Source organism: Chlorocebus sabaeus, chromosome 17 (assembly GCF_047675955.1).
Source record: "Chlorocebus sabaeus isolate Y175 chromosome 17, mChlSab1.0.hap1, whole genome shotgun sequence".
Classification (NCBI taxonomy): domain Eukaryota; kingdom Metazoa; phylum Chordata; class Mammalia; order Primates; family Cercopithecidae; genus Chlorocebus; species Chlorocebus sabaeus.
Genome location: NC_132920.1, coordinates 61819308 through 61842034, shown reverse-complemented (window position 1 = coordinate 61842034; position 22727 = coordinate 61819308). Strand labels below are relative to the sequence as shown.

General features: G+C 33.8%; 1 protein-coding gene across 16 annotated transcripts in view; it reads left to right on the top strand.

Annotated features, from left to right (window-relative positions):
- The window catches only part of KHDRBS2 (KH RNA binding domain containing, signal transduction associated 2), a 638920-nt gene that overhangs the window by 228393 nt on the left and 387800 nt on the right, over positions 1–22727 (top strand). For all 16 annotated transcript variants that reach the window (XR_012089217.1, XR_012089216.1, XR_012089204.1 and 13 more), the window contains exon 3: positions 13222–13338. Coding sequence is in view for 1 of the 16 variants with exons in the window: in XM_008013623.3 (XP_008011814.1) it covers positions 13222–13338 (117 nt within the window). In the remaining 15 variants the exon portion in view is untranslated. The remainder of the gene's footprint in view (positions 1–13221; positions 13339–22727) is intronic.

Genomic DNA, 22727 nt, shown 5'->3' with positions numbered 1-22727 from the left:
TCTATCAAAATCCCTAGTATCATTTTTCCAGAAATTTACAAGAAAATCATAAAATTTTTGGATTGAAATATAAATAGCCAAAACAATCAGGAAAATGAAAAACAAATTTAAAGAACTCAAACTGTTAACTTCAAAATATACTACAAAGCTACAATATTCAAGATGGTTTAGTATTAGCATAAAGATAAAAGCAAAGACTAATGGAATAGAATTGAGATTCCAGAAATAAATCCATAAATCTGTGGCCAACTGATTTTTTTATAGTAATACAAAGATCATTCAATAGGGAAAGAATAGTGTTTTCAACAAATAATACTGGGAAAACTGATTAGTCACATGTCAAGCAATGAAGTTGGAGCAGTACCTCACACCATACACAAAAACTAATTCAAAATGGATCATAGATCTTAATATATGAGTTAAAACTATATGATTCTTGTAGGAAATCATAGGAGTAAATCTAGATTAGGCAGTGCTGTTTTAGATATGACACCAAAATCACAGGCAACAAAATAAAAAAGATTAGACTACTAATTTTTTTTTAAAGTTTATGCTATAAATGACAGTCATCAAGAAAATGAAAACACAGCCCAAAGAATAGAAGAAAATATTAGCAAATCTTGTATCTGATAAGGGTCTTATAGCCAGAACGTGTAAATAACTCATATCTCAGTAAGAAAAAAAAAGCTAAAATTGTATGTATAATCTGCATAGACATTTATCCAGGTAGGTATACAAATGGTTGATAAACATATGAAAAGATGTTCAATATAATTTTCCATCAGTCGATTTCAAATCATAACAACTTCACATCCAACTAGGATTACTGCAATCCAAAAACCAACAATTATAAGTGTTGACCAGGATGTGGAAAAATGATCCCACATGCATTACAGGTGGGATTGTTAAATGTTTTAGCCACTTTGGAAAACAACTGGATGGTTCTTCAAAATGTTAAACTTAGAATTCCCGTATAATCCAGCAATTCCAACTCTAAACATAAGAGATAAAAGCATTCAACTCACACAAAAAGCTGTACACAAAATTTCCTAACAGCATTATTATAATAGCCACAATGTGGACACAACTCAAGTGTCCACTGTTAAATAAATAGACAAACTAAATCCACATAATTGAATATTTTTAGCAATCAATAAATAAAGTTCCAACACATGCATGAACCTAAAAGACAGTAGGCTAAAGGAGAAGCCACATGTTGTATGACCGTATTTAAATAAAATGTGCAGACTAGGTACAGCTAAGCAAATGTATAGAGATGGAAGTAGATTAATGGATGTTTAAGTGTAGGGGTCCAATGGGTAGTAACTAAGTATTAAGTATGGGATTTTTTTACAGAGGACTTAAACATTCTAAACTTAGATTTTGGCAATGATTGTATAACCCTGTGAACACACTTAAAAAATTGATTGTACACTTTTAATGAATTAATTTTATGGTATGTAAACTATATATCAATACATATGTTTAAAATATTCAAACCAATAGTCTGAGACTTTCTGGAGGGTATATATCATATAATGATGAGTTAGCAGCCATGACAATTTAAATTTATCAGCAGAGCTCTTAAGACAGTCTTTAGTTTGGACAGAGCCTACTGTCTTACTAGAATCATGTACAAACATGAGACACTTTGAGTTTAATATAGAGCATTTCTGTTTCTGGTATAAAAAACTTCTTTTAAAATATGTAGTACCTTTACTATTTTCTAAAACCACTAAGTGGGTATTAAGGAAAACGTAATGGGTATTAAGAAATTTGGATTCCCCGTTTCATTTTCTAACAGATCCATATCAGTTCCAGTTGAGCATTTCAGAAAAGCGGATAGGAATACTAACTGGAATTGGGTAAAAAGTAACCTAAGTAATCTGCTCAGTCACCAATTCTCTAGCTAATTGAACAGATTGACAATATTTAAATGAGATGCTAAACAATTTGCTGTTGTTCCTTAAAAGATTAAAGTTAAGTTAAAATTTAAAACTTAAAGTTACAAAAATAACTTATTAATTTACTCCTACTGCTGAATTAATATTTGACCTTAGGAAACTAAAGGCATATCTTTTTTATAATGGTTAGATCTATCTGTATGGTGTGCAAGAAAATAATAAACAATACTATAGTTAATTTTTAAGCAGCCCAAACCTTGAATAATCTAGATACATCCAGGAAAAAAAAAAAAAAAAAAGCCATTACTTATTTTAAAATATTTCACTTGGAAATAAATTTGTATTAGAATGTAAATTCCACAGAGCCAATGATTTTTGTTTCATTTGCTTCTATGTCCCCTAGAAAAGTACCTATCACATAATGTATGCTTAGTAAACCCCTCTTGATGGATTAATTTGTCCTTATCAAATATGAGCATATGTATTTATTTCATGAAATTATATAGAGATGGAAAACTTTAAAGAACAAACATCTCTAATTTGCACATGTAAGCACAGCATACAAGGGACTTATGTTATGTGACATTTAAATAAAAGATTTACTTGGAAAGCCAAGATTTCATCTGATGCAATAATGAAAAATCTGATAGCTCCGTTATGGCTCATTTAAAGAAAGTCAAAATCCTAAAATATAAGAGTGCAGTTGTCATGAAGATGTTAGTTTTATGACTATTTGAAAGGCTACAGAAATATCTGTTAAGTATTAAAAGGGCAAAGATTTAGATAAAAATAGAATTGTGCAGCCACATTTCACTGTACTCTCATACCTCTGCAGATGATTTTATGAACTGTATAGCACTCTTGAAACATTTGTACTCAGACAATTGGATATGCTGAAAAAATTAGGGTTTGGTTTTGAGCTGTAGTTATAATAAAGATTAGGGGTATGTGTTAATGTAATAGTTTTTACTTAACAATGATATGTTAAATGAATCTTTTTAAGTACAAACTTGAGTTTGGAGAATGTAGCCCTAATACAGTTGCATAAATATGGCAAAGACGTGTCTTTGAACACATTTAAAGATTCTCCACACAGGATGAAATTCATGTAAAACATGACCAAATTCTCTTTAGATGTCTCTATGAAAGAAAAATGTGATTAACATACACAATAATGCGGAAACATAGTAAAGAATTGTTTATAGCAGAATGAACGGTACATGAATTGTGTATGTGTTGATATTATTAAAATTCATGTTCAATCATTTTTATCAACATATTCTCGTTTCTTTGTTATTTCTGTAAAACAGGGATCATTCTGTAAAGTATATGATTTTAACATAGACCATGTTATTTTGAAACATCTGGGGCATATATCGATTAAGCACACAATATATCTAATCAACAGATTTGAAAGGACCCACATTTTCATACTTAGTATGAATGGATTTTATTATCCAACTATGTGTACATTCTTCAAATTCAAGTGTTTTCTTCAATAGAGCAATGCCAAGTGGGATTTTTGGGTCTTATAGCAGACAAGAGCAATTGTTTTTAATACTTCTGGTAGATATTTCTCTTTTAAATTTGTTTTAGTTCATATATATATATATACATATAGAAAGAGAGAGAGAGAAAGAGGGAGAGAGAGACACCTTTACTGTTTCATTTTGTAATGTTATACAAATTATGAGATTAAGTGTATTGTAAGGTTGGTATCTTAACCTAGAATCATCATTTTTCCTAATTGTCAAATCCAATGAATTATTTCACTTTTTCTCAAACTCGAAATTACTCCCATCTATAGCCTTTGCTGTCATGGTTGTTTCCAGATTTCTATAGTTCTTTATGTAGTCTTCCAGTCCTCAAACTGCAGTCAGACTTTAAATTTACATTTAAAGTCAGCTTTAAAGGTAAATGTTAATCATACCACAGCCTACTTCCCACTCACCCCAAGCCCATCCCTCAATTCAAACCCTTCAACTGAGCTACACTGTTTTTACCTGAAGATCCAAATTTTCAACAGGGTCAATACGTTTCTGCATATTTTTTTTTCTGTATCACCCCTTCAAAATGAATTACTTTCCATTTGTCAAATTTGTTATGCTCTTGGGGTTTCTCACATGTTATTCCTTATGCCAGGAAAGTCCCCATCAATGCCCTTCTCTCCTGTCCCTGCCCCAACTTCTCATACATCTTAAACGCTAGAGAAATGCTTCCTTTCCGGGGAAGGTTTCCTGCTGATTCTGGTTATACATTCCCATAGAATTCTAGACTTCACCTTGCATATAGCTAGGCGCATAATTGTTATATGATACATACTTGCTGATTAACTGATTTATAAAAATTTTTTCCTTCTTTTTTTTAAATTTTGTATTCTTCTAGAAATTATTTACCCTTCTTCCTTATTTTTTCTTCAAATATACGTGTTCCTCAAGTTTCTCTCCTGTGCTATCCTTCTCCCTTAGCAATTTCATGACTTGAAATAGTACCCCTGTATAGAAAATTACTACATATCTATTTTCATCTTAGATTTCTCTCTCAAGGTCTACCCATACATGATTGCTAGATTTCTTCACTTGGAAGGCATCTGAAATTGAATATACTCCAATTTTTTCTCCAACATTTTTGTTCCTATATTCCATAATTGTATTAATGGTACACTGCCTTTCCAATCACCTGTGATTAGAATTTATTTTGATTACTGCTTCACACTACTCTCTTCATATTCCCTCCAACTTAATAAATTACTATGTCTTATTGAGGGTATGTCCTCAGTCTCACCTTATCTCCTTTTCTTTCTTCTGTGCTCATCATTCTGCTTGATGTTCCCATTATCATTTATTGAGCTTACACCAAACAACTTCTAGTGGACTCTGCCATCTTTAGCTTTTTCCTGCTCCACTGCATCTGTCCCATATGTTTTCCTTTTTTGGAACTTGTGTCTGTCACTGCCTTTTTCCATGCCCAGTTTCAAGCTCCCTATTCAGTGCTCAGTGCTCAACACACAAAAAAACTTCCTAACTTTTCTATGTGGAAATAAATTTTTTCTTCCTTTGAATTCTCATAGCCCTTAATCTGTACTTCTTCTATGGCATTATTACTTTTTGTTTAAACTACAATATAATTGTTTATGTACAGCCCCTTTCCCCTCAGTGGAGTTCTAAGTTTTCTGAAAGAGGTATTTATGTTTGGTTCTTTCATAAATTTACTGAGTCTCAGGTGCTAAGAAAATGTGGTTACTAGTGAGTGACTGAATTGATTTTTATATGAATTTTTCATAAATATTTTATTTTATATAAATATATCTATTGAATAAAATTATATTTGTGGTAATATATTGATATTCACTTTAATGGTTAATTCTAAATCACTCTGCTTTTCTTCTCTGTTTTCTTCAATACTCATCATTGTCTATTTTGCTACATTAGAATTTGTTTTCTTTGGTAGAAACCTCTGTAAATTCCAAATGAAATTAATTTTACAGGCATAGCTTGATGTTTTTGCAGTAGAATAAAACAATGTTCTACTCTATTCTAGTAAAACTTTAGTCCCTTGCTCACCAATGTTTTTTGATGATTGCTACTATGAATACCTGAAGTGTTGTCATTTCCTCTCTATTTATACAAGAAGAATATTTTTGATCTGTGACTATGGTCTCACTTAGTGCAATCTGCCCCAAATAGCTTTAATTTGTTTTAATGGCAACAAACACAAGGAGAGAGCACTAAAGTATGATTTAATGTTGAGTTCCCAAAGCACAGAACAGTCGCTCTGTGAATTCCTACTGATTAAAAAGGGGATCCGTTCCCAAATCAGGAATATGATGGACATGAAAGTAGCATTCCAATATTTTCAAGTGTTAGGAGAAAAGAAATTTGAGTGTCAAGGAATGAAGGAATTCAAGAACAGCTGTATTACATGAAAAACGAAGCCTTCTCTCTGCAAGAAAGACTGGCAGGTCAGGAATTGTTCACAGGTGATGCCAGTGAGCAACACTGGCCTTGCATCACATAGCAGATACAGTTTCAGTGCCCACACAAAGTGAAATAAGAGTAGGTGGATTGCCTATCTTCTTAGAGAAAGCACAGAGTTGATGGAATTAGTTTATAAACATGTGACCAGAAAAATGCCATGTGTAAAAAAAGAAACATTTTTTTAAATGTGACTATTAATGAAATAATATCATGAAGAATTTTAAAAGGTAGATGCCCAATATTATTGATGTGACTTAATGTTAAACTGTTCTTGGCTAAACTATCTTAAAAATGTCCCTAAAATATTTTTCTTAAAATGGCCTGACACTTATGATAAGCACTTGTTTTGCCACAAATTGCGTTTTGTTGCTTTTCAAATCCATTGAAATACATTATTTTGATTTATTTTACTTGTAACACAATTTAAATATTTGCTTTTAGAAAAAAAGTCAAAAATGATTAAAATTGCCCAAAAGACTTTTTTTAATAGACATGTTATTATAAAACAACTGTTTAATGACAAGCATAAATGAATTTGACTTATACAAATTTAATTGTCTTAACACATGTGAATAAAATACCTGGAAATTATTTGAAGATACTTAATCCACTGAAAACACAGCTGTATTCACTCTGTTAAGCCTTAAGAATCTTAGACATTCCTAAGTTACTAAATTATCATTAAATATTAAAGACACTGGTGTGTAGTGTTTGATTTGTTTTCTGTCTTCAAAAGAGGTTTACTTTTTAGAAGAGGTTAGAACCAATTGCTGACTGTGAACTGATAATTCACCTGTCATGATTATGTCAATTGGTTTTGTTTAAAGGGGAACTGAGCATAGGTTGAAAGTAGATGGAAAAAATCTTATTAGAACAACTTTTGTGTTGACTAGTTTCAGTTTATCTTAAAATAAATTTCCAAGAACTAAGAACAGCATCAGAAATATGTAAACAGCTTTGTGATTACTTCTAACGCTTTATCTGGCATAGAAATGGTATCTGATCTTTCATGGTTTTCCATGAAAGCCTTCTGAGCCTTTCCAGAGCGTTGTCTCCAAAACCTCCAGAAATTCTGGAAGGGATAGAATCACATAAATAGACTTAGACTGTGACAAGTAAATACTTTTGAGCAAGGACAAATGGTAGATTGTACTTTTATAAATTTTACAACACACACATTAAAAGAAAGGTTGCTTACTTAAAATACTTTTTTATTGTTAATGTTGCTCATAAAAGCTCATAAAAGCTAACTTTCTCTCACTTTGTGAAACTCAGTTTCTGATTATACAACATCTTCATTCTACTGTCTCTTCATGTTCTATTTTAACAGAGTGTGTAAAAGAATTTAAGGGCATGATTCTTTTGCAGCTTCACAGTTTGGTTTCAATTTGATTATCGCTTAGAAATAAAATGACTATTGAAATAGAAGTGTTGGGAAATGTGTCACAAGAATCAAGGCAGAGAATAGAAAATTCTGAAAGTAGGTACCACATATTCTGTCAATAACCTGTCCTTAGCCAGGATTGTGTGAAATTTTCTCTTTTCATAGTCTTAAGCATTCTTGGTGGAGATACCACTTTGGATGATTTGGTATTTCTGAGTTTGATGTTTTTCTGTCACAATAAATACAACTCAATCATGATGTATTCTGTACATACAACAGGCTTTGGCTATGCTACTATTTTGCCAACTGGGTTTTTTCATGTTATTTTTTTTTTTTCTTTAATGAGTGGCTTTGGTCTGTATATTTTCTTTTCTGATTTGGTTTTGGTATGAAGGTTATATTCTCCTGTTGAGTTATTGGATATTTCTCCATTTTTTTTCTCTGGCACATAGATTGGAATGATATATTTCCTATAAGACTAAAGAGGTCCCTTTGTGCAACTAATGGGACTGGTATTTCTTTGTAGTACATTTCATTATGATTTTATGCTGATTTTATTTTTTAATACATTTTATTGTATATATTTAAGGTACACAACATGATGTAATGGGATACATATAGAGAGCAAAATGTTTACTATAGTGAAGCAAACTGACATATCCATCATCTCACAGTTACCCTTTTTTTTTTTAGTTTTTTTTTGCAAGTGCAGCCAAAATCTACTTATTTAGGATGAAATCCAAATACAGAACAATTTTATTACCTATAGTCTACATGGTGTTACACCAGGGGTCCCCAGTCCCTGGGCTACAGACCTGTACTGGTCTGTGACCTGTTAGGAACCAGGCCACATAGCAGGAGGTGAGCAGCTAGCAAGCCAGCATTAACGCCTGAGTTCCTCCTCCTGTCAGGTCAACCCTGGCATTAGATTCTCACAGAAGTGGAACCCTATTGTGAACTGCGCATGCAAGGGATCTAGCCTGTGTGTTCTTTATGAGAATCTAATGCTAGATCATCTGAGGTGGACAGTTCTATTTCAAAACACCCCCACCCTCCTCCACCCCCACCAGTGGAAAAATTGTCTTCCATGCAACTGGTCCCTGGTGCCAAAAAGGTTGAGGGCTGCCAGTGTATACTCTGTCTCTAGATTTGTTCATCCTACATATCTCCTACATTTTATCCTCTGACTTACATCTCCTTATTTCCACCCCAACCCTGGTAAACGGTTTCATTTTCTCAGTATTTTTTTTTCAGATTCCATATATAAATGAGATTATCCATATTTTTCTTTATGTGTCTGGCTTATTTCACTTAACATATTGTCCTCCAAGCTCATCCACATTGTGGCAAAAATGGCAAGTTCTCATTGTTTTTCAGGCTGAATAATATTCCACTATATTGTTTCTTTTTCCATTTGTCTGTCAGTGGACGCTTAGATTGTTTCCATATCTTTAGTATCATGAATAATGCTACAATAAACATTAAAGTGCAGGTATCTTCACAAGGTGACTTTTATTTCCTTTGGTTATATGCCCAGGAGAGGGATTGTTGGGTCATATAGTAGTTCTATTTTTAATTTATTTAGAAACCTTCATAGAATATTCTGTAATGGATATACCAATCTACATTCCCATGGGCAGTCTACAAAACGCACCCTTTTCTTCTCACTCATGTCAAAATTTGATATCTTTCGACTTTTTTGAAACAGCCATCCTGATAAGTGTGAAGTGGTATCTCATAGTGGTTTTGATTTGCATTTTCTTGATTAACGATGTTGAGCATCTTTTCATATACCTGTTGTTTATTTTTATGATTTCTTTTATTAAGTGTCTATTCAGATCTTTTGCCCATTTTTAAATGTTTTTCTTCCATTGAATTGTCTTAATTCATTATAAATTTTGAATAATAACCCCTTAGTAGATGTGTGCTTTGCAAATATTTTTTTTCCCAATCCCAGAGGCTGTTGTTTCAGTTTGGTGATTGTTTCCTTTACTGTGAAGGGGCTTTTTAGTTTAATGTAGTCCCGTTTATTTGTTTTTGCTTTTGTGGCTTGACCTTTTGGTATGACATCCAAAAATTCTTTACCAAGGCCAACCTTCAGAGGTTTTGAACCTATGTTTTCTCAGAAATAAATCTAAACATATACAGTGGACTGATTTTTTTTTTTTTTTACAAGAGCACCAATGGAACACAATGAGGAAAGGACAATCTTTGCAATAAATTGTGCTAAAAAAAAAAAAAAAAAGCTGGATTTCTATATGCAAAAGAATGAAATTGGACCTTTATCATATATCATATGCAAAAATTAACCCAAAATGGATGAGACCTAAATGTAATAACAGAAACTCTGATGTTATTTCAAAAATATTTTTACATGAGTTTTTATTCTTTCATTTTGTTTTTCACATTCTCAATTGAAATGCCATTTGCATACAATGAAATAATAGTTCCTAAGAGTGCAGCTTGATAAATTTTAATAAAAGTATACCTCTACCTCCAACAAATATAGAGCAGTTCTGTCACCCCAGATGTTTCCTTCATGCCACTTTCCAGCCAGTTCAACACCAGGCTCTGTTCCCAGCATACAACCACTCTTATGAACTCTAACACCATATATTATTTTTGCTGCTAGAATTTTGTAATAGTGGAATCTAACATGATGTATTCTTTTATATCTGGCTTCTCAAATGTCTGTTAGATACACCCAGGTTGTTATGTCAATCAGTGGCTAGTTCCTTTCTGTTTATGTATAAACTTGTTTATCCGTTCTTCTAGGACGAGCACTTGTTTACATTTGGCTTAATGGTGATTGTGAATAAAATGTCATGAGCATTCACATGCAAGTTGTTTTATGAGCATATGTTTTTAATTCCCTTGGATAAATACTTAGCAGTTGAATTACTGGATCATAGTGGAACTGTATGTTTAACTTTAAAATAACTGCCAAATCTTAAAATGATACTGCTGTATCATTTTAAACTGCCAACAGGAATTGCACTAGTAATTCCACATCTTCTTCAGCATATACCATGAGTTTTATTTTAGTTTTAGCCATTCCGAGGTATGTGTATATGTGTGTGTGTGTGATTTACCATTGATTTGATGGAGTTCTTAATAGATTATAGGTATTAATCATTTTTCAGAAGTAAGGAGTGTTTTCCCTCAGCCTGTGGCTTATCTATTCAATATTTAAATGAGTGTTTGCATCAGAAGGAATTTTTTTTTACTCATCTTTTTTTTTTTTTTTTTTTACTTTAAGTTCTGGGATACATGTGCAGAATCTGCAGGTTTGTTACCTAGGTATATGTATACACATGCCATGGAGGTTTGCTGCACCCATCAACCCATCATCTCCATTAAGCATTTCTCCTAATGATATTCCTCTCCTTACCCCCACAGGCCCTGGTATGTGATGATTCCCTCCCTGTGTCCATGTGTTCTCATTGTTCACTTCCCACTTATGAGTGAGAGCATGCAGTGTTTGGTTTTCTGTTCCTATGTTAGTTTGCTGAGAATGATGGTTTCCAGCTTCAACCATGTCCCTGCAAAGGACATGAACTCATCCTTTTTTATGGCTGTATAGCATTCCATGGTGTATATGGGCTGCCATATTTTCTTTATCCGGTCTCTCATTGATGGGCGTTTGGGTTGGTTCCAAGTCTTTTCTATTGTAAACAGTGCTTCAGTAAACATATGTGTACATGTGTCTTTAGAGTAGAATGCTTTGTAGTCTTTTGGGTGTATACCCAGTAATGGGATTGCTGGGTCAAGTGGTATATCTGGTTCTAGATCCTTGCGGAATCACCACACTGTCTTCCACAATGGTTGAGCTAATTCACACTCCCACCAACAGTGTAAAAGCTTTCCTAATTCTTCACAGTCTCACCAACATCTGTTGTTTCCTGATTTTTTAATAATTGCCATTCTAACTGGCATAAGATGGTACTATCATCAGAGTGAACAGGCAATCTACAGAACGAGAGAACATTTTTGCAATCTACCTGTCTGACAAAGTTCTAATACCCAGAATCTACAAGGAATATAAAAGACAAATTTACAAGAAAAAAGAAATATCATCAAAAAATGGGTGAAGTATATGAGCAGACACTTCTCAAAAGATGACATTTATGTGACCAACAAACATATGTAAAAAAGCTCATCATCACTAGTCATTAGGGATTTTTTTTTTTTTTTTTTTTTTTAGTGTTCTTTGCTTCCTCGTTAAGTAATCTCTTCCTAGCCTAGGATCACAAAGGTTTTTCTAATGCTTTCTTCTTAGAATCTTTATAATTTTAGTTGTCACATATAGTTCTATGGTCACTCTCAAAATAAGGTTTGCCTAAGTGTGAAAGAGGTCGTGAAAGGTTGTTTTTTGTTTTCCTTCTTTTTCATACAGATATTTAATTGTTTCAGTACCATTTGTTGAAAACACTTTACTTTTCAAATTTGGTTGCTTTGGCACTTTTGCTGAAAATAAATCAACCACCTATGTATAGTCTTTTTGGGCATTATACTATCCCATGTCTATTTACCTATACATACAACAATCCATACTCCAGGACAAAATTGAATAAATTTGGTAAGAACAGATATCTGTCTTTTTATCCTAGACTTGGGGAAAAAAACCTGAGTTTTATATCGTTAACTGTGGTGTATTTCTTACTGAGGGATTATGGCGAAAGAAAGAAAGGAAGAAAGGGAAGAAAGAAAGAAAGAGAGAGAGAGGGAGGGAGGGAAAAATCTGATATAGAAAGCAATTTTACTTAGTCATGCTTATCATTGTTCTTTGTGTTCCCAAGATAGTTTTTGGTGCATTCTATGTTCTTTGTATTTTTTAATTTATTCAACGAATTATAGCACAAATTATTACCTTGGCCATTCAGTTTGGTAATGTTCCTTTAGTAGCTAACACAAATGCTTTCACAACTGCTCTTAGTTCACTTGTTCTTATTCATGTTTCAAGATGATTAAGCAAATTGTGTGGAACCCTAGAATTTTTCATTTAGACAAAGTGTTTTGTATATATGCTTTATAAGTACTGTTTTTAAACTTTTATGTGCTCACATCTTTTATTTACTAATCCTAAAACAACTCTTTAATAGAGACAATGTAAGATTGAAGAATAATTGAGTCCCTTTATTCCTGATTATGAAAGTTGTAATAGAAAGTTATGGACACCAGACAATGCCTAACAAACTTGAATATCAAATTTTATTTTAGATATCAATTTAAATATCAATTTTAAAATATTGATTGCAAACTTTTGCAATTTTGCAGGTTTATAGACTTATCATCTCTTATGGCCGGGCACGGTGGCTCACGCCTGTAATCCCAGCACTTTGGGAGGCCGAGGCGGGTGGATCACAAGGTCAGGAGATCGAGACCACGGTGAAACCCTGTCTCTACTAAAAATACAAAAAATTAGCCGGGCGCGGTGGCAGGCGCCTGTAGTCCCAGCTACTCAAGAGGCTGAGGCAGGAGAATGGCGTGAACCCGAGAGGCGGAGCTTGCAGTGAGCCGAGATGGCGCCACTGCACTCCAGCCTGGGCGACAGAGGGAGACTCCGTCTCAAAAAACAAAAAAAAAAAAAAAGAAAAAAATCATCTCTTATTTCAATAATATAATTTGAGAGAAGAAGCCTTTAGAAATTCTGTAAACCAGCATGATTCTCCTTAATTTCTTTCCTTAATAAATGATTCATTTGATTATATATGTAAATGATATTTTCAACATACTTTTGACTTAGGCATTGTTTTAAGAAGAGATATAGCTTTTAAAATGAATGTTAGATTAGATATCTGAAATGGTTTGGGGGGTGTGTGTGTGTGTGTGTTTATGGCATGACTCTCTTCTCAGTGGTAAAGTTTGAAAAACCTATAACCCATCAATTATTCTTGGTGCAAATAATCACTTTATTGTACCTTAAAACAGGCATTCTATTGATTTTGTTTCCTAGTTCAATTTTGTGGGGAAATTGCTTGGACCAAGAGGAAACTCCTTGAAGAGGCTACAGGAAGAAACAGGTGCTAAAATGTCTATCCTGGGCAAAGGATCAATGAGAGATAAAGCCAAGGTACTGAACTTTGAATCTGATATTTAACACATTCAGGAGGTTACCTGTAACACTGATGGCCAAATTTACAAGCATGCCTGAACTGCTCTTTCACCATTTCCTGTGATTTCCGTCTCCTGGGATCACCCTGTGCCACTTTCTGCTATCTCTGCTGTCTTCCTAAAAATCAATTATTGGCCTCCCTTCTTTTTCTTTTCAGAAGTATATTCTGTATTTTCATTTTCTTTAGTCCTTTGTGTAGGTTGCTATCAAATCGTTTCACTTTTTCTGTGTCCTCTGTAGGATGTTTCTATATGTCTGTGTTCATTTTCTTTAATTCCCTGGCTGGTTCCTTTTTCTTTCTTCAATCATATCACCTAATCACATCCATTGTATCATTCTCTCATTTAATCTCTCTGCTCTATTTCACTTGGATCCTCTTACCTGAAGCAATTTCAAATACTTATCTGCAAATCTAAAAGAATCCTGCTTATTTCTTGAAATGTTTCAATGATATTAAACAACTCACCTGACCCCCAAAAGAACAATAAGCTAAGAGATATATCAAATTTGATGTTTGAAATGATTGATTTCACATCTGAACTACATTATTTCTTATTTTATAAAGTGTTAGCAATTTTCTCGGTGTTAGAATTCAGTGTTTGGGAGAAATGACAATTTGTAGAGATTTATTCCAAAAGGATCTTTGAGAATTCACTGGGAAAGGCTGGATGTGTTTGGTAATATCATTTGACCAGGCCACACTCTTATGACTTGGTAATGTTATTACGGAGAATGAAATGTTCAAATATTTATTTTTGACTATAAGAATCCTTAGAAAATTGCTCAGGAGTCCTGTATCTGCGTTAATGAAACATATTAAATAAGGAAATTTATAGGGTGAAATGTCACTGAACTGGTGAATATATCATACATAAAGTATCTTTACTGTAATAAGTCTACATTAGGAGTCTGGGCAAAACTCTCTATTTAGGCGCTTTCTCAGAATGGTTCAATAGTCAACTGTAGAAAGTCACAGAAGGAATGATTTTTACTAGCCCTTTCTTCGGGATAACTTTTGATTACTCTATACTGTGTACAATTTCAGCAACAACTACTTTCTTGCCAACCCTCCTGCCTCTAGATATCTCTGACGACACTTAAATATTGTAAGTATTTAAGAGGTGAGCGCACCAGCATCTAGACATGAGATAAGCTTTTGTCTCTGCCACAAGTTTAGATTTCTTTATATAGGAGGAGAAAATGACACATAATAATCTATGCCTGTACTTTCGTCTATTCTTTAATATTGTTTTTGTTATGAATTTCCCAAATACTTCATGCTCTTATATTATAAATTTCATACTGTGTGTTCCTATAGTCTCACACATTCTTTAAGATTTAAGTTTGTCATCGTCTCCCCAGCATGGCTTCCCTGAACTCCTAAGTCCTCTTTTATCACTTAACACATTTTACTGTATCTGTTTATCTCCAGGATGGAGAACTGTTCTAGTTAGCTTTGCACATGCAGAATCTCCATGTGGTATTTCTATATCTTTTAAAACAGATGGATGCATATTTTCTATTCTCATATATTTGTACATTTTTTCCTGTTCATAAAGTTTTAAACTAGATTTCTTTTTTCCTATGAGCATGTTAGCTACCAGCAAAAGTATTGGAAAATCCAATAGGAAACAAATTTGCTTCTATTAAGATTCCATTAGGTTTAATTTACTCATATTACCTGTTACTTACAATTCAGTTTCTTAATACTCTTTGCATGATCCATCATGTTTGACTGTGATTTGAGTGTTTTCACTTTTTACCAAATTAAATAAAATAAACATATTAAATAATAATAATATATTGCATTGCAAAATATTTTTTAGAATCTAGATAAGGCCTTTTTTTCATTCGTTTTTTGTTGTTGTTGTTGTTGTTCCACTTGCTTGCTTTTGAATGATAAGGTCTTAACTTTCTAAAGTATTGGACACCTAGCTGAAATAAAATCACAGGCATGGATATGAAAAATTTACCTTAGTAAACACTTGATTAAAATAAAAAATAAATCCTTAGTAAATTATTGATTATGATGCTGTTATTTTGCCTCTTTGCATCAGGACATGAACAGGAAAGAAGATTTTACATATTTATTTCTAATTATTAAATAAATCACATGAGATTGTGCAATAAAAGTGTGTATGTGTGCATACATACAACCATACAAACTGGCATATATTCGTGCTTTATTTATTGAACATATTTTGTGTAATTCACAGTTCTAGTTTATATTAATGAAGGCAAGGTTTTACTGTCTTAGAGTTTACATTCCAATGGGAAAGACAGATAATAAATACATGAATAAATTTTATACTTTTAAGAATTGAGCCTGGGCACGGTGGCTCAAGCCTGTAATCCCAGCACTTTGGGAGGCCGAGACGGGCGGATCACGAGGTCAGGAGATCGAGACCATCCTGGCTAACACGGTGAAACCCTGTCTCTAGTAAAAAATACAAAAAATCTAGCCGGGCGAGGTGGCAGGCGCCTGTAGTCCCAGCTACTCGGGAGGCTGAGGCAGGAGAATGGCCTAAACCCGGGAGGCGGAGCTTGCAGTGAGCTGAGATCCGGCCACTGCACTCCAGCCTGGGCGACAGAGCGAGACTCTGTCTCAAAAAAAAAAAAAGGATTGATAACTTTTATTGATTTAAATGAAACAGAAGGAGGGAACAGAAGTTAGTTGTGATGGGAGCAAATTTTGGTACAGTGATGAGTTAGAAAGAACACTGGAAGATGAGAACAAGCCAAACAGAAATATCAAAAAGGAGAGAGAATGCCAAGTGTGAAAGCCCTGAGGGAGAATCTGTACTTTATGTATAACCATAGCTATATCTAAAACTATTATAATAACTATAGCCATATATTCATTTAATAACTCTACTTATTGCCCTTTGGCTACCATCTGATTTCTTTATAGTAAAACTCCCGAAAACTTCAAATTTATGTCCAGCCTCCAGTCTCCCCCTTAAGTGCTAGATTCTAAATTTATATATTTACCTACTCAACATGTCAATGTGGATGTAACAGGCATTGAAATGTAATATGTCCAAGGACACACACATACATACACACAAACATGTATGGGTATGTATGTTGACAAGGACTCTCCTTGACCAATCTTTAGTCAGGCCTCTCACAACCCTCTTCTCAACTTTGCCTGACTTTACAAAGATTAGCCATGTTTAAAATTTAGATCAGCAAGTATTAAGAAGTTCAACATGCAACTGCCAATCTTTTTATCCAACAGAAAAACTAAATAACCGAAGCCACATGAGGGGCTCCTTGTGTGCTTTACAAGGTCTGGGCCAGCACTCTTCTCTGTGGTTTCACAGTTAGGTGACTTTGTAGAATATACTATTTAATAACATGTTTGCTTCACCTTTCTAAGACATGATAATGCAGATTGCTTTTCTGTGTTCAGTATGCTGCTAAGGTACTACACGATATATGTCTTTTTTTCTTTTTCTTTTTCTTTTCTCTCTCTCTCTCTTTTTTTTTTTTCCCGACAGTGTCTCCTTCTGTTGCCCAGGCTGGAGTGCGGTGGTACTATTGTGGTGCAATCACAGCTCACTGCAACTTTGACCCACCGCCAGGCTCAGGGCTCACGTGATATTTCCACCTCAGCCTCCCAAGCATCTGGGACTGCAGGTGAATGCCACCACACCTGGCTAATTTTATTTTATTTTTTGTAGAGATGGAGTCTCATTTTGTTGCCCAGGCTGGTCCTGAACTCCTGGATTCAAGTGATCCTCCTGCCTCAGCTGGAGGCTGTTTAGTTATACCTAGCCAATAAATCTGTAAGCAGAAAAAGAAAACAAAACAAAGTAAAATATAGTAGTACTCAAGGTAGCACCAGTAGCAAAATCCTACCATACAGTCATGATTTCTTTCCTGTATTGGTCAGATCCCACAACATATGAACTCACTTCCTGCTTAAGACCAGCCAGGAATGCTTTCACAGAAGCTACATTTTAAATTGTGAGAAGAAAAAGTATTCTTAGAGAAATCTAGAAAGGAAAATATACAGTATGTATGCAATATTTCAAAATACCTCAGGAAATTAACTAGCAATTTAGAAAGTTCTTTAAAGCCTAAGTCTTCATACACCATATGGCCAGCTGGTTCTAAACAACCACACAGCTGCCGGTTTCACTGGCAGTTGCTTCTGAGCAATCTTCAGGGTAACTTACTGTAGCTTCAGATAGAATGTTGCTATTTTTGGTGGTGTTGATGGCAAAGACTGGTGAAGGAGAACAGAGGAAGCAGTGGTTCTACAAGCTTATTTTTGAAAACGGTGGCAAACGAACATATTATCTCTAAGAGAAAGGGCTAGAGGAGTTACAGAAAATCAGACAACAGCTGAAGACACCCAGAAAAGAGTAAGGAAAATAGGAAAGCTTGAAAGCAAATTTCTTAGACTAACCTATTGTCCTTAAATGGAAATCACAAATGGACATGTTGTGAATAAATTATGTTGTAATGTCAGGTATTTTGGCATTTCTGTTAATAAGCTTGGCTGAAATTACGAAACGGGGTATTAAAGCAGTCTCATGATTCTGTGTTAAAAGTACAGTGCTGTTTGGTGGACTTTTATTTGAAAAATATGTAATACTTCTCAAGGTAAGCTTTTCTGTCTTTGATGCAGTAATAACATGCAGTTCGATTTTCGATTGCTTCTGCATTTTGTGATGACTACTTTAGTAAATTCTTTCTGATTTCATGGCAAATTGATTTTCATCAACAATAAAATCAACAAAAAACCTTCAAAGAGATGTGGCTGCCTAGTGGGCAATGTGGGTGTGAACCTAGCAACAGCTGTCTCTCATCTGGCTTCTGGGCTCTGCCTAACATCAAACAGCGTGATAGGCTCTCAAATCCTGAAGGAGTGAAGTCATGCTCACTGCTTGTCAGTCAGGCTGTGTTACATACACTCCTGTTTCAATGTTTTAATATCTTGAACACCAAAGCAGTTTATAATCCTACAAAATCAAGAGCCCAGACACCCTGACTTTCATTTTAGCTGTGCCTCTAATGAACTGCACAGCAGATCAACAACATTTCTTTCTCAACTGGCCTTCTGAAGAAAAGAATGGCTAACTCATTTTGACTTCCAGCACAGTTAAAGGAATCAGCATAATAACTTGCTTAAATATCATTTGTGTTTGTGAAACATAAGCAGAATATTATAAAATACAGATACGTGGAATTTTGTTTATATTTGATTCAATCAACTTTTCCATTTCTCTGATTTGAATTTTAGAGTAGGAGTAACAGACTGAAAGATCCCACCTGAACCGTAACTCTTGCGATAAGAAACATTGTGTTAAAATATATATATTTGTGGGAATACAGTGAAACTTATGTTGCATGTTGAACCAATAGATTATTTCAGTATGTGTTGTATTTGGAATATATATGACCCAATAATTAAACTAATTAGGTTTGAGTTGAAGAGTGAAATGTATCATTATATTTGTGAGACAATTTTTCAAACTAGCATCTTCATCTTTTGATGTATGAATAATTTATCATTCAGTGTAGTGTGCCTGTGACCTTAGAATGAAAAAAAAAAAAAAGCCATAAAGTTATCTGGGCTCTATTTCTTCATAAGCTTCAATGACAGAATATGAGGTAGTAATGTTTTATGAATTTTGAATCAAAGTTATGAATTATCTTAAATCATTAATTTCCTCTCATCTGATTTTATTCACATCTAGACAAATTCCTTTTAATTTTTGTAATTAAGACCTGCTCCTTGGAAACTTTCAGGGACCTAATGTCACAGCCATAAACCAAGTTTCATATACAGAAAACATTTTATTAATGCTGCTTCTATAGTAGCTTGTCCTGATTGTCACTTGTCACTCATTATTTGTACTGTGCTCTTATTTCCCTAGAAGAGTGAAATGAGGGAATCACAGAATCAGGGTCTCTCCTACCATATTGCAAGACATTTTTATTTATGAAGCTATTAAAAAATAACCTATGAAAATAGAAATTTTTAGACATTTTACATTTTATAAACCAGAATTATAATGATGTAGTTCTTTTCTACCACTGAGGATGGTCTATTACTTTTGGTCATAAGCTTTACTGTTGATCTGAATTTTTTTTTTTTTTTTAATTGAGACGGAGTCTCAGTCTTGCTGCCCAGGCTAGAGTGAAGTGGCATGATCTCGGCTCACTGCAACCTCCACCTGGTGGGTTCAAGCGATTCTCCTGCCTCACACTTCCAAGTGGCTGGGATTACAGGCGCCCAAGACCATGCCCAGCTAATTTTCTTATACTTAGTAGAGATGGGGTTTCGCCATGTGGGCCAGGCTGGTTTTGAACTCCTGATCTCGGGTGATCTGCCTGCCTCAGCCTCAGAAAGTGCTGGAATTACAAGTGTGAGCCACTGTGCTCAGCCTAAAAATATTATAGTAAAAGTACAAATGCAATATAACCAATATATATAACCAAAACATAAAATATTCTGGAGAATATTTTAAATTTCACATTCTGTGGAACTTTTGAAAATGGTTGCAAATTATTTGACATTTCTCTTGGAGAGAGATGAATAGGGTCCGGTTCTCTTCCCCTTGAATCTGAATAGTTTCAGTGACTTGCTTGTAACCAATCCAATGCAGAGAGTAATGGTGGTTTGTGATTTTCGGGGCTACATTGGAAGAAGCTGTGCCCCTTCTTTCTCATTTGCAGAAACACTCTCTTGGAGTTTACAGCTGCCTTGCAGAGATTCTGAAAATCCTGATGCTACTTACTGTGAAGAAAGCCAAAATTACATCGAAAGCCATGTATAGGTGCCAGTGGGCAGTCCTACTTCAGTCCAGCCTTTGAGTCATCTTAGCGCAGGGTTTACACATGCGAGTAAAGAATTCACCAAATGATTCCAGTCCTTAGCCATTTGAGTGATCAGCTGCTCAAGTCTTCCTATCCATGGCCCAAAAAATCCTGGAGCAGAGATGCAAGCTATATTCATGGTACACTACCTAAATTTCTGACCCACAGAAACCATGTACATAATAATAATACTAAAATCATTATTTTAGACCACTAAAGGTATCATGGTTAGTTATGCAACAATAAATAACTCGAACACATTACTACTACTTTATATGTAAAATTATATTCTCTTTTTGCATTTCTGCTGCCTTCTAATGGCGATAAGCACAGATTGATCATTTCTAGAGGGGTGTGTGCGTGCATGCGTGTGCATGCGTGCATGTGTGTGTGTTGGGTGTTTGTTTTTAGTTTAGTTTTGTTCTGTTTTGTATTTTATTGTATTGTATTTACAACTTATTTTGAATTTGCCTCTCCCACTATCAAATAATTGAAGCACATGTCAACATTTTATTTAAAACTTGTCAAAGAAAAGGCTGCCAAGAGAGGCAATTTAAACATTTCTTCTTGGTAAAGACTTTTTATGAGACACTAGACATCAAAAATAGAAAGCTCTAGTTTCAAAAGCATTAGGTTAGTCATAAAGCTGGTTTAAAGTCTTTCTGTTTTTGGATGTCTGATTTAATGTCACAAGACTCAAGGTTAATTGGGCAGGTGATTCCAATTTCTCTGTAAGTCTTCTTAATTTTACTACAACTTCACAAAGCAAGTGTTCTAGCATTTTATCAGGGATGCTAGATGGATCCCAAAAGGGAAAGTAAATGGCACCACACAGAAAGTACTGCCTCAGACCAAGACTGGGAGAGTTTTTATTACTTAGTCCCTCCTTTTGAATATTTTAGATTGTTAAAGATTTGTCTTGGTCAACAAAATGTTCAATATAGTGTTTTTGTGAGGAGACTGTTAACTGAGTTTGTTACGTCATTAGTCATTTCTCACATTTTATTGAAGGAAGAATTTAGATATGAGATCAGTTTATGCAACACCTAGACCAAGATTACTGGGAATATATGTACCCATTGACATGATTTACTTAGATCAGATTGTTATATTAGAGAAAAATGAGAGAATCCAAAGGCAATTTTGTTTAGAAAGATGTATTTGTATTCTATTAATATATATATATTTAGTACCACATACATATTACCAAAACATATATATATTTAGTACCACATACATATTATTTAGCGGATAATCTCTCTCTCCATATATCATACATATATGTGAATTTTGAATGAAATTCAAAATTATATGAAATTATTTATATATAATATATATTATATATACATTATATATTATGTATATATAATATATAATATATGTATAATCTAATATACATATATTATGTATGTATGTATAATATATATTATTATAAATACATAATTATATAAATACATATATTTTATATATATCTCTCTCTGCTGTCCTCTAATGGTGATCAGTGCAGACTGATAATTTCTAGAGGGGTGTGTGTGTGTGCACGTGCGTGTGTGTTTGTATGTTTGCCTGTGTATCTATATAGATATGTACATGTTATTTTATTTAATAGAAAGCACTGATTAAAACATCCATAGTTGTATAAAACACCCATAGTTGTATAGCGAGCAAATCTAGAGCATGTATAATTTCTCAAGTTCTGCATTGCATATTTTACTTTTTAAAAATATTAAGATTTACTTAATATTTTATACTGGATTCTATCTTTGCTTTGCCTACAAATTCAGTAACCAAAGCAAAGACCCATACTAATAAGTTACTGTTTTAATAGAATTGAATATTAGAAAGAACATTTACTTAAATAGCTTTATTTTGCTTGTAACATATAATACATTATTAATTTATGGATAATTTTAATGTCAAACCCTGTGGGAATGGTTATTGAAAAACCAAAATAATAATGATATTTAATCTCATAGAAAAATCTTCAGTGCAAAGATTGTTGTTGTTATTATTTGTATGTTTTTTGAAAGATTACGTTAAATGTTTATTTTAATAGTTGAAATGACCCCAATATAAGCCATGTTTTTTAAAGAGAAACTTGGACAACTTGTTCTAGTACAGCTTGGGGAATTTGGAGGTACAGTTAAGAGGATAATGGGCCCAGAGTGGGAATGTTAACGAGAAAAATTCTGCACTTAACTCAAGTGCATCATCAGCACTAATTTAGATTCTGAATTTCATTAGTTGCAGTGATGTTTATTTGACAGTGTTCTATTTTCTTATCAGTTTTTTAAATTCACAAGTCATTCAAAAGTTGAATAGTAATCTATTTTTATCAGTCATAAATATCTGAATCATTCCTTAGTTGAATAGAGTTGTCATGAATGCTTGAAAATGTGTTTGGGCTCTTCACAATCATTGTTAGACAGCAGAAAACTGTTTTCTGGCTTTAGTTAATGACACTAAACAGAGCTCAAAGAAAAACCAAAAAAGAAAAAAAAAAATCAGCAGCT